At 37.2% G+C, this 14,042-nt stretch overlaps 1 protein-coding gene across 4 annotated transcripts in view; it reads right to left on the reverse strand.

Moving 5' to 3' along the window:
- Positions 1-14,042, reverse strand: part of AUH (AU RNA binding methylglutaconyl-CoA hydratase) — a 192,780-nt gene that overhangs the window by 96,992 nt on the left and 81,746 nt on the right. For all 4 annotated transcript variants that reach the window (XM_043927261.1, XM_043927263.1, XM_043927262.1 and 1 more), the window contains 2 exons: positions 11,287-11,379; positions 9,182-9,238 (listed from right to left, as the gene is read on the reverse strand). In XM_043927261.1, the coding sequence (XP_043783196.1) occupies positions 9,182-9,238; positions 11,287-11,379 (150 nt within the window). The remainder of the gene's footprint in view (positions 1-9,181; positions 9,239-11,286; positions 11,380-14,042) is intronic.

A 14,042-nucleotide genomic window follows, 5' to 3' on the forward strand; every position in this document is an offset into this window, starting at 1 on the left:
TTGTCAAAAGATGGGAAAAATGAACTGCCATTCTCCCTAATTTACACATATAGTATTAATCTGCCTTTATGAACTTTTTACATATTTCATTTAATTGCTCAGCATCTGCTTTGTACACTGCTTCAAGTGATTCTTAAAACTTAGTTATTTAACTTGATACATAAAATAAACACTATAGAATATCCAAATGCAAATAAGGCTATCTTGAGCATAGCTGGAAAAAGGAAAGTAAGATGCTGCTCAGGAAATGAATAATCTGATCTCTCAAAATACCAAGTTACTAGTTATTAAAAAAAAAAAATGAGAGCAACAGACATAAATCTGAGATCAGTCAAAACGGCTGATTAATTCAACCCCATTATTATATAATTTAAATACATAAAGCAATAACGTGAATTTTAATAAAGAAAAGCATGCAGTAAAAGTAAACAAAGTATTTCTGATTAGTAAATCTCCAATTTGCTTCATGCAATCAGTCTTTGAAGTTAATTTCCTTCTATCTCCTCCAGGAGCAGTAAAATTGGCCCTCCCAATCCATGGATTCACCCAACCTTCTCCAACCAAGAATATTCAGAAAAAAAAAAAAAATTCCAGAAAGTTCCCAGAAGCAAACTGGCAACTATAGTTGGCAACTACAGTCATCCCTTGGTATGCGAGGGGTATTGGTTCCAGGACCCCTCACATATACAAAATCTGCTGATTATCTAGATCCTTACATAAAATGGAGTAGTACAATGAATACAACTGCCCCTCATTATATCCATGGATTTCACATCCCTAGATTCAACCAACTTCAGGTGGAAATTTCGATACACAGTTAACTGAATCCATGGATACAAAACCCATGAATACATAAGGCCAATTATATATTTACTGAAAAATATCTGCATATACAAGTGGATCCATGCAGTTCAGATCCATGTTATTCAAAGGCCAACTGTCTTTACCTAGCATTATATACAAATTGTATACACTGCATACAATTACACTGGATTTATAACTACTTACACAGCATTTATATTATAGAGGTACTATAAGTAAGCTAGTGTTAGTGTTAGTCTAACTCTAATGGAATACTCAGATGATTACCAGACCTGTAGTCTCAAACTGCAGGTATGGAAGAGATGGTCTCTGGTTTCTTGTAGCTTCAAAGAATTGCATGGTTTTATATTTTACATTTAAATTTATGATTCTGAGTTCATTTTGTACACATTGTGGTATTTAGGTGGAAGTGTTTTTTTTTTCTTTTCTTTTGCATATGGATGTCCAATTTTTCTATCACCATACTTTCTCCACTGACTTGCTTGTGTGAATTATCAATTATCATCCAGCCATATTTGCACAGGTCTATTTCTAGATTCTGTTGTGTTCCACAGATCAATGTGTCTGTCTTTCCCCCAAATCCACACTGGGTCTGCAGGCCATAAATTCTCTTAGTTTTCCTTAATCTGGGAATATTCTCATTTCATCTTCATTCCTAAAGGACATTTTTTCTAGATTTCCGGGTTGACAGTTCTCTCCTTTTAGCACTATAGAAATCCACTTATTTCTGGACTCCACTGCTTCTGAAGAAACCAGTCACTGAAATCATTGTTTCCATATCAATAATGTGCAATTTTCCTTCAATTTTAAAGATGATGATGATCTGGTCTTTAGCTTTAAGCATTTGATTATGATGTGTCTGGTCCTGGACTTCTTTGGGCTTATCTGGCTTGAGTTCACTCACCTTTTTAGATCCTTAGTTTATGCCTTTCACCATATTTGTGAAATTTTCAGCTATTTTTTCTTCAAATATATTTTTCTGGACCACATTCTTTCTCCTTTCCTTCTAAGACTTCTGTGACACAAATGTTAAACATTTCAGTACCATCCTCTAGGTTCCTGAGGTCCAGTTCATTTATTTAGGTTTTTTGGGTTTTTTTTTTCTCTGATACTGAGTAACTCCCACTGATTAATCATGAAGTTCACTCACTTTCTTCTGTCATCTCTATTCTGAAACTTCCTATATTTCCATTTGTTCATGTGGGTAAAGTCCAAAACTAAGGCCCAATATCATGTGCTGCCTAACACCTTAGGGAAACCAAGTGAACCACAAATGACCTGACCACATGGTCTCTTACCAATTCTGTTCCAAAGGATTATTAAGTCCCCTAGACAAACAACCCTCCTCATCACGAAGACTAGGCAGCATTCCTACTTATCCCTGGAGAGAGGGTTCGAGGTTCCTGCCAGATTGTGAGACTCCTCCCTAAGGAACCAGGGGGCACACCACCTTCTCATCACTACAAAGCCTGCCTCCCACACTGTTTTCTCCAATGTTCCAAGCACAGCCTCCATATGATCCTGTGTGCCATGCGGTGGCGCCCCTTGGGCTGTGAGTACATCCAGCTAAGAAACTGCTATCAATCATACCTGTCGACTGTGTTTGGCCATCTCCAGAAACCTAGGAAAGGAATCCCTGCCTCACCAACAAGGTGAAGAGGAGGCAACTGAAACAGTTCACCCTTACTTCTTAAAGCAGAAATTGCTTTAAAATCTTAGATAATTCCAACACCTGTCATTCCGGATGACATCTGTTTGATCATTGCTCGTGTAAACTAACATTCAGGTAATGCTGAGTAATTCTGGCCTGGACATTTTTGTTTCAGCATTCAATCAACTTGGCTGTGCTCAGGCTGCACATTCCAGCCAGCCTTCTGTGAACTGTGGCTTCAGTGTTGGTTATGTTTCCAAGGCCCTTGGCCAGTCTTAGATCTGGGCAGTGGTCTAGTTTGCTGCTTAGCATAAGAGACACACGCACAGCTGAGGAATGAGTCCAGGAGTCCATGAACACATTGGTGGGGTCCCCTCCCTGAGTTCCTCACGCTTTACTATTTCCCTGGTACTTTCTGGGTCCTAGAGGGCTCCCCTCTTTTGGTCCTCCAGCCAGAAAACTTGAACTACAGCAACAGGCTCCAAGTAGGAATGGGTTTCTGCGTCTAACGTGACCCTATTAATTTCTATCCTTGGCACAGCAACCAGGCAAATCTTTAAAGGCCTAAGATCACATTATGTGCTGCGTGCTCAGTCACTCAGTTGTGTCCCACTCTTTGTGACCCCATCAACTGCAGCCCACCAGGCTCCTCTGCCCATGGGATTCTCCAGGCAAGAACACAGGAGAGGGTTGACATTTCTTTCTCCAGGGAATCTTCCCAACCCAGGGACTGAACCTGCGTTTCCTGCTTTGGCAGGCAGACTCTTTACCAGTGAGCCACCTGGGAAACCCTAAGATCACACTGTACCTCTGCTAATAACCTGTAGGGGTCTATCTCACTCAGGCTAACAGCTGTAATACCTCTATGCTCTGACTTCTCTGTTCCTTCTCTGACAGCATCTCCTACCACTCTCCTCCTCCCATCTGTTGTGCTTGCAGTGGTGGGGTGAATGTCCCAGGCGTGCTCCCATCTTAGCCCTACATCCTGTATGCCCCTCTGTCTGAAATGCTCTTGTTTCCTATCTGTATGACAATTTCCTCAATTCCCATCAGTCTTAACCCCAATGTTACCTTCTCAATGAGGCTTCCTCTGAACCCTATTTTAAAGTGCAAGCTCTCCTCCCTCCTCAGATCCCTTCCCCTACTTCTTTTTCTATAGCACTTTACACTTCTGTCGTAATTCACAACTTACTATTTGCCATGTCTACCGCCTGTGTCCTGGAACGTCAGCTGCAAGGCACCAGTGATCTTCCCACGTTTGTTCACGGCTACATACCCAGTGTCTACACCAGATGGCTCAACAAATATTTGCAAGTTGAGTGAGTAAATATACCTGGAAGCTAGTGTGTGAGCAAAGGGAGCGGCAGGAGGAGAGAAGGTTGAGAGAAGTGCTGGGGACCCACGATGCGGGTCTTATAAACTGAGGTTTATGGCTGACAGAAACCACACCATTTTCTCAAACTCACAATTCCAAGTTTCAACTGCCTTATTCCTGTTTGAGTCCAACAACTTTGTAACAGAGCAGTTATGATGCTTGTACATGTTTAATCTCTCTCACTAGATTTCAGATGGGCACTTCAAGGGAACACTGCTGAGTCATCTATATTTATACCTGTATCTGTATCTATATCTGTCTGTTTCCTCTACAACAACTAACCACATGACTTAGCAACCAATAGCTTCTAAAACACCATAAATAGACAGAAAAGAGTAAAGTGGTCAGTGAACAGATTTTAAAATACAAAGAAATGAGCCCACACAGTGTATGAAGTGTGTTCATGAATGCACTAGACTTCAGAGAGCAGAACAAGCACTGGCCTTTAGAGGTCACTAGCAATCAGTCCACTAAACCCAGCAGCACTGTCCACTGCCCGTAACACTGGTAAATGTTTGATATCTATAAGCCTCTTAAGAAAAGCGGTCTTACTTTTGTTGTTATACTTTTCTTCTTCCTGAAATAGTATGACCTTATTAATCAGATTTGGCACAGAAAGGTCCTATGCTATTTTTGAAAATCAAATTCACCCTCACAGGATCAAGATGAGTCACTGTTGAAGATATTCAAAAGAATAAGGTCAGATACTGATGTAAATTCTAAGAAGATTTCAACAAAGGTTATAAACAAAACTTTCCAAAATGACTACTGTGTTCAGAACAACACACACACTGGATTTAAAAATCTGTCATTACTTCATAGACACACCTTAAAATAGAGTTCCTGGACACCATGCCAAGAGACGCCTTATTGCTAAACACAGCCTACAGCGGGACAGGCAGCAATGTCCCAAACCCCTCACCCTGGGGAGGAGGAAGAGACAAAACTGGGGCCTCTTGCTCTGGTCCTGTGAAATCTGAATGCGCTCACTTCCTTCCTTCTTTTTGGTTTTTTAATGGAAAATAAAATAAAAACTCATTTTTCTTTCTTCCTTTCTTTTTTTAATTTGGGAAGCAGTCAATACCAATAATAGTTAAAGATTCTTTTCCTGTAAACCTTCCAAGAGGAGGATACTGAAAGTGTACGCACAGTTAAGTCACCACCTTAACCAAGTGATCAAAGTTTCTGTCACCCAAAGTGGGACAATCTAACTCTCAAGTACCAACAAATTAAAAGAAAAGGAAATAAAGAACATGGTCCACTTACTATTCTCTGAAAACATTTTTTATCATAAACCTAAATATGAGGAAATAACTCAGTCAAATCCAGAATGTGCAAACTTCAAGAAAATAATTTGTCTGACTTTTTTAAAAAAGATTACTGTTCTAAGAAACAATAAGAGATGGAAAACTTTTAAAAAACAAAACTTTTAAAAAACAAACAAAAATGTAATGTGTGACATTTAAATAAACCCTGAATTAGAAAAGCAAAACAAAAAAACACTACAAACAGCATTTTGAACCTGGGATAATCTGAATATTAATAATACTAATTTTAATACTGTTAGGTGTTACAATAGGGTTGTGGTTAAAGACTCCTTTCTTATTCTTATGAAAAGCACATTGAAAGATTTAAAGGTTCACCTCGTTATTTTGACATGGTTCAGCAAAAAAAAAAAAAAGGAATAAGTATATGAGAGAGAGACAAAGAGTGGAAGGAGAAGGGGCATGAGGAGAGACCTTGGCGAAAGGTATAAAGAGGTTCATTCACTGCCTTTCCTATTTCCTAAAGTTTGAATATTAAAAAAAAAAAAAAAAAGGTTAGAGAGAATGAAAGACAGCCACAGAGCAATGGAAATACTAGACATCTTGTCCACAGGGGTATATACCCAAGCAAAAAGCAAAGAACACTTTCCTTAGTTATAATAAAGTTTCCTGACATATACCCCAAATCCTCCAGCAGAAGCTGTAGAGATGGTTCAACAGAGGCAACTGTAGAGATGTAGCGATGGTTAAACAGAGGCAGAGGCCACCATTTTCTGTGCACATTTAGCAGAAATTTTCTAAACTGTCAAATAACAGAATCCTAAGCCCCTGAGCTTGTTTTATTGTGGTCTTATAAACATGTTTAAGGGCAGTATTGTTTGGGAGCTATTCCCAAAAGAGAATTTTATTTTATAATACTGGAGCATTCTCCCAGTTAGGAAGAAGACAGGAAATTTAGCTGCTCTCTTAAAGGTGAAAATAGTGGAGGACAGATAGGGCTATTTAGTATATAAAAATCCCAAATATAACTTAAAATATCATAGGAAGATCCTAGGGTAACAATATTAATGATTTTTAAACTTTACATCATTAAATTTTATTTTGTATTTTTTATATTTTATAATATTTGTCTATATAAATATATATAAAACAAATAAAGGTGCTGGTTTAAGCATAGGACAGTCACTTACACTCCATTTTTAATTGTATCTGACAAAATACAACTTAAAGAAGTTCAATTTGGCTTTAGTGTATTTCTCCCTTTCTTTACATCTTACTTCTTTTCTAACTATGTAATTTTAATAGTCAGGTAAAAACTGAAATTTAGAATATTAAACCTAAAACTTACAGTGATGGTCCATTAATACACTCATTAGAAACAGTACTATCACTTTAAAACAATCATTTTATAATTTAACTTGTTGCATTATAAGAAGAATTACAAAGTATACTATAAAAATAATCATGTTGTTATTCAGACTCAAGTTCAAGTAGAAACAAAAACCCAAAAGTAAATGTCAGGTTTTGATCATTTCTCAGTAAACTGTTACCATAAAAGATTAGAAGTGATAATAATATGCAAACTAAGAGCATCAGGTTAACTCTTGCAGCTGATCAAACATACAGTAAATACAAATGGACAGGTACAGTTTCAATTGGATTAACATGAAACCATGAACTTGTAACAACTCAGAAGAGCATTATTTCTCAGACTTACAGACATATATCTTCTAGACTGAATGGAATCCATACATTTCACCCAAAAATATTTATTCCATCCATAGTATTAAAAAGAAAAGGGAAGTCTTATTTTTTTTCCCCCACAATACTCTTGCTGTATTTGAATTCTTCCTAGTTATCTTCTATCCATCTTCTATCCACAGCCACCGCTGTCTGAAAGATGGAAGGCTGGGACCACTGACGCTGAAGACAGGCTCACTGATAAGGGTCAGGAGCACCTGGCTGCTCAGTGAGCATCTACAACATGAAGCAAGTTTGGTACCACGAGGAAGGGAGAAAAAAATTCAGTGTAGTCTGCTACGTCTATTATAGTAATAAGCTCTTCATGACAGCAGCAATGTTCATAGTCCAAAAAAAAAAAGCAAGGGGAACATCCCAGAGATCATTTTAGGCATAGAAAATCCACCAATTTAAAAACAGTTTTAAGCAAAAAATAACACAGGGGACTTCCCTCCAATGCAGGGGGTGCAGGTTCAATCCCTGGTCATGGAGCTAAGATCCTAAGTGACCTGCCGCCAAAAAACCAAAACATAAAACAGAAGCAACACTATAACAAATTCAGCAAAGACTTTTTTAAAAAAACGGCCCACATTTAAAAAAAAATCTTTAAAAACAGAAGAAAACATAAGCAGTATTTTCACAGGCGGATCATCTAAGAGAAAGGGAAGGAGAAAAATGAAAATGGAGAAAGTATTTGTGGATTAAAAAAATTTTATATGCATAAGACAGAAGAGGATTTTCTCCATAAAATTTTCAGAAATAACTTCTTTAGATATACTTTAAAAAAATGCTTACTTAAGTTATTCTGCTGCTATTAAAACAAACAAACAAAAAGAAAAACAGACTTTACTTTGGGATACTTTAATAACCATAATACTAATACAAGAATGAAGCAAAAACTTCTACATGCACCTCTTATCATCTAAAGGTGAATATGTGGCTTTATACAAAATTAGATTAATTTTCAATAAGTTCAATATTACAAATTACATGCACTATGAACTTGAAAGCTTTACTATACTAAAGGAACGACTGACATATATTACTTCAGATTCACTTGGAAATAAAGGGAAGAAAAAAAGACAGAAAACTATCCTTTATAAATATATGGAAAATGTTAAAGCATTACAACTTTTATAACAAATTCAATAAAAATTTTCTAAATAACAGTATTTATGAGAATCCAAACTCAATCATATATACAAAACATAGGTTCTGATTAATGGATCCACTATTGCAGAAGACCCCAAAAACTGAAGCACATTGGAAAGAAAAGACTAGTTTCTGGACCTAATACGACACAGGCAGCTCCCAACAGAAGACAGAAGAAGCTAAAGCTTCATAAATTCTTTCGGCTTTTTCACGGGTCACGGTAAAAAAGACTAGCGTGGTAAAACAGGTAGACAGTAAATGCTTTTACTTACAAGAATCACTTTTTGCACATTACCAAAGTAGAAAACTTAGTGAATCATACACATTGATCTGGGTAGTCTTTAATTTCACTGAAATATGTTTTAATTTCTACCTACACACCCTAATCAAGATAAATATTCTTATAATAAGGTTAAACAGATAATTTTAACTCAGGTACAAAAGAAGTGTTCAAACACTGCTCTAAATTTTTAATTATTATTATTTCATTCATAAACTAGTAAGTTATCAAAGAGTACAGCCTCGGATGAAGCCTACTTTTTGAAAGAAAGACTTCAACAGAATGGCAATGGCTCCAAATTCTCTGAGCAGACAAAAGAACAAAATTTTCAGATTTACCTTGTGGCGAAAGATTTCATTATCAATGCTGGAAAAGTGCTTTATTAATCTTCCAAAAGCAGCGGCTCAATTATCTTTTTTGTAGTAACAGAGAAGAAATAACACCTCTTCAGATCCAAATCCAGCCTACCAAACAACCCCAAGCTTTGTCCCGCTGCACAGAAACACAAGCAAGCTGGCAAGAAGCCTGGGAACCTCTGCCCCCTCCTGCACTGGGGTCTGAGGGCACACACATTTACATACTCACATTAAAGTTTCAAAACACAAGTGCAATCCTTCAAGAATCATGCGACGAGTGTAATAATTTTAAAGTTAAGAAATCATACAGAAAAGCACAGGGCAAGCACAAAAAGAGAGCAAGAGAGCAACAGACAACGCGTCTGCCATCTCCACACCTACAGAAACCAAAAAATACCTTCTGAATGAGGACTCTGTTACAAGCAAACAACTCAGCATTAGTCTCTTTACCCAAAATGTTTGTTGCCTTTTCAACTAACACCTTTTTGCTTTATGCTCTGTTTCGAGGGACAGATCAAGACGGGCATGAACAATTCATACCTCCACCAGGAATAATTGCCAACTTTGTTTCAACCAGGCCCATTTTTGCAGAGGAAGCTAAAAAGGAAAGAAGAAAATTAAGTAACATCCAAATCATCAAATTCAAATTCAATGACTTCAAATAGTAAAATAAGCTAGAAATAGTTGACTAATTAAATTTGTGTCATAAATCTTTTTAAAAATCACTCCAGAAGGCATTCAGTTATGTAAATTAGTAAACATTCTAAATGATATATATTAAGAGATTCACACAACATTTTCTGTTAAAAATTGCTTGGCAGCCAATTAAGTTTTGATGCAGAAAGACCAGGGGTGTTAACTACATAATTTGACCTGATACTGCCAAGTCATGTTTGAAGGCACAGATCTCATTCATTATTCAGGATCAGGAGGGAGACTGTGTCTAACAAGTAAGAATTCTTTAGCTGCCCAGACAGTCCTCCAGATCAAGTAGCTTAATATATCATATCAGATACAGCAACTCCTCAAGACCAAATCTCTAGTTACTTTTGACAAATGGTTTTACTGTTCTGACAGCTGGATAGGGTTCCTCTTTCCATGTGTGTTTTCACAGCTACTTTAAAATATCTTAATTATTTCTTTATTTGCATATCCAAATGTGCTTGGACTACTTCCTATCTCCTAATTCCCAGAACTTGCATTCTTTCAGAGATGGATTGCATGTAACTTGACTTTACAGTTTAAAACCCAAATAGCTGTCAAGAAAACAGAAATCTAAAATAAACTGAAAAGGGAAAGTACACATAAATTAGTAACTGCAAATTCCAAGAGCCAGTTACCGTAAAATTATTAAAAACATAATTATAATGATTCTACATTTAACAGGCAGCTCCATCAGAAGAGACAGTGGGAACCAGGGAAAGAACAGTGACAAATATGTGCTGCCTGTGGCACTCAGTGCTTGGTCCGAGAGCCCCTCTTTGTCGCCCTGATGAGGGACAATGATACAGACAGTGCTGTGATCATACAGAAGACAGTGTCGAGAATAGCAGGGGCAGCATGCAGTACTCTGAAAGGATAACAGAAGTGAGCGCTGTGACATGAGACTGCCTGGGTTCAAATCCCAGCTTGGTCACTGATTTGTGGTTTGTTTCTTCACCTGTCTCAGCCCTAGCTTCCTCAAGCACCAAAAGTGTATCTCTCTCACAGAGCTATTATGCAGCTTAACTGAGCCTAAGTATACGTCGAGTATTAGGTAAGCACCAAGTCAATACTCAGCACATGGCTAGCACTAATTGTTTCCTTTATTACTTTCATAATCACCTCATCCAACACTCAGAAAACCTTGCAGGAACAAAGTGAACCTCAAAGACATTTAGTCATTATTACCATAGCCCTAATAATAATTACATGCTTAGACTAGGCACATGCCGGAGATGAATTCATTTTATCTTCACAATAGAAACCTTCATTTCCCCCACTGTAGAGGAGGAAACTGATCTAAAAATGACAGGACCTAAGATCCAAATTCAGTTCCATCTGACCCAATTCCTGTTCTCCTTTACTCCTGCTAAGACTGAAAGAGATAGTATAAAAGACTGTTTTCTTAACTGGGAATTTTAAATACTTCATTAACCTCAACAGGTGACTTTTTTTTTTAACATGTTTTATTCAACAATACGGGAGAAAAAAATATTTGGAATTATCTGAAGGTAAAGAATCCACCTGCCATTGCAGGACATGCAGGAGACACAGGTTCTATTCCTGATTCAGGGATAGATCCAAGGGATCTTGGAAGGGGAAATGGCAACCCACTCCAGTATTCCTGCATGGAAAATCCCATGGACAGAGGAGCTTGGCAGGCCACAGTCTAGGGGGTCACAAAGAGTTGGACACAACTGAGCACACACAGTAAATACAAATCTCAATTTTTAAAAGTTATGTTTCTTTTTTATTTTTTAAATTATGAAAGTATAAAAACATCTACAGGAGACTTGGAAAATACAGAACAAAGTTACATATAGTTCCATTATCTATGACAATTATTTTAAGTATATAAATTAAGATTTTTAGTTGGCGTTTCAATACCAAATTCTCAAAAATTAATAGAAAAAAAGTTATGTTTTAATAGGACTAATTCTCACCTGCTACTCTTATATCACACGCTAAAGCCAGTTCAAGTCCACCACCTAAAGCAAGTCCATCAATTGCTGCAATGGTTGGCACTGGAAGATTAGCTGAAACAGAAAGAAAGACTTCATGCTTCTTCAGTAAGGGTGTTCTATGCAATTATTTCAAATTTTTTAATGTAAATATAATTCAAATGGTATATTATCTACAGAATTTTATATTCCTTTCACTATTAACTAAACAAGCATTTCATTTACCATGATTCTAGAAAATATAATGATCATATAGTGTTCTACCACTTAAAATAAGCAGTAACATCTTTAAATCTTACCGTACTACTGAAATACTTTCATAAATACTTTCTGTTGCATTAACAGGATCACAGTTCTTCGTAATCTTTGAACCTAAAGTCTTTTATGAGATGTTTGGTTCATATAAATTTCAAGTTGAAATGACTTAGGTATAATGGATAATTCATGACCCTTTTACAGGTTATCTTGGTTCTTAGAATGATAGAACCTCGTTGAGAGAATATATTTACTCAAACAAAACAGAAGCAGTCTCAGTGGTTGCCAAGGCATCAACCCAATAGTTCTACCATTTGGTAAGAATACAATGAGCACATACACACACACACACACACACGATGAATAATTCCTAGAAAATACCACACACTTCAGACGGAAGAGACACTTGAATCTGCCTGTAAGTATGACTGGGAAGGGATTGGCCAATCACAAACTCAAAATCAGACTTTCTTTAGTTCAGAAACAGATTAATATTTTACTGAAACTTTTATAAATCATAATATATAGATTTTTCATAACCAGTTCAAAAACTGACTGGTTAATTATTATGTAAAGCAGAATCCTTTCTATTAATTCTATTTTTGACTATGTAAATGCAAAGTTTAGGCTGAACAACCTTAACATATGAATAGAATGGGGATATTAAAAAGGTACCATCTCTTAATGTGTTCTCACCACAAAAAAGAAATAATATTGTGTGACATGATGGAGGTGTTAGCTAATGCTACAGTGGTAATCATATGACAATATATAAATATATCAAATCAACACATTCACCTTAAACTTACACAAGTTACATGTCAATTATGTATTAAAGTAAATAAAATAAAAATGAATAAAAATAAAATATTAAAAGATACCATCACTAGAAGCCTATCTTCCATAGGTATTCTGATATGTGAAATTCCTCAGACAGAGATGTTTATTCAAATGTGTTGAAGTGCACTGAGTTTTATTCATACATGAAGAAATTTATCAAATTTATTCTAAGAGAAAAAGTCTGAAAAGGCTGGGATAGAGCACATATAGATGCTGCCATCTGAGGCAAAAGCACTATTGGTTGAGCAGGAATGAACGAGTCTTTGCAACGGGGCATGTTTCACTATTTGTACCTGTCTGAGAGTTTTGGGGGGAGGTGGGAGCTTGAAAATACAGGACAAATTCAAAGGTGCTCCACACAATGTGCCACCTGATGAAAAAATGAACAGACAGCGATGTCAGTGTTTACAATCAGGAAATGAGAGTAATGAAAAAATAAAATTTTATCTGACAAAAAAGTAAAATTGATGATGTAATATAATGGCAAATTAATCTGAGTGGCTCCCACAATCACCTCAAGCCACTACAAGCAAAATGGAATTAGTGTTACACAGGTCCCAAACCCCCTTCCTTTCTACAAAGCTAGTTATAGAAATTATCCTATTTCTAGACTCCTTTGATCTGCTACCTCCCCAATGTCCCCAGTCTCAAGTCTCTCTCATCAAAATCTTTCCCGAAGCAGGCCTCACTATGGCCTTGGCTCACCTTCCGGTAAGATAAGCTTCTGGAGGGAAAAGAATAAACACTTCCACTCACCTCCACCTCACAGTGCTAGTTCCGCTCGTCTCACAGAGACTGTTTTTGCTTCACTTCCCAGTGACACTGTGATACTGTCCCATAGCCAATGGGCACTATCCAGTCCCTATTAAACTTGTTGCCTCTGAAGATCAGAAACTTTAATCTTGGACACTCCTCCTCTTTGAATTCCTCTCTTCCTTTGCCTGCTGGGTCCCTGCCCTCATCTTTCCTGCCTTTCTTCCCGCCTCTGGTTATATAACTCAGTCTTCTTCCCCTATCAATAGAAGTTCTTCCCAGGAGGTCTCTTTCCTTTCACCATCTGTAATACCAATGATATCCAAATCACCACCTGAAATCCAAACTTCTCTCTAAACTGTATCTCTATAGTTACCTGCCTGTTGGACACCTCTACTTAAATACTTTATCATGTTCAAATCAACTTCCTGTCAATCCTTCAAGATTCTATTTCACATTTGATTAGCATCTCCATTCACCAAGTTACTCAAAACAGACACCCAGAAGTCATCTCAAATGCGCTCTTTTCCAGGGATCTTACATCTAATTGTTTTCTAAGTCCTGCCTAACAGCTCACAAATTGGCAAATTCCCCTCCCTCTGCTACAGTCAGAGTTATGGGCCCCCTCATTTCTCGCAAGCAGGAGGCCTCTGACTTCCTTCACCTGCACAGTGAAGGATAGAACCAGTCAATCTTAAAGAAAATCAACCCTGAATATTCACTGGAAGGACTGATGCTAAAGCTGAAGCTCCAATACTTTGGCCACCTAATGCAAAGAGCTGACTCACTGGAAAAGACCCTGATGCTGGGAAAGATTGAGGGCAGGAAGAGAAGGGGACAACAGAGGAGGAGATGGTTGGATGGCATCATTGACTCAACAGACATGAGTC

The sequence above is a fragment of the Cervus elaphus genome, chromosome 16 (genome assembly GCF_910594005.1).
Source record: "Cervus elaphus chromosome 16, mCerEla1.1, whole genome shotgun sequence".
In the NCBI taxonomy this organism is placed as follows: Eukaryota; Metazoa; Chordata; class Mammalia; order Artiodactyla; family Cervidae; genus Cervus; species Cervus elaphus.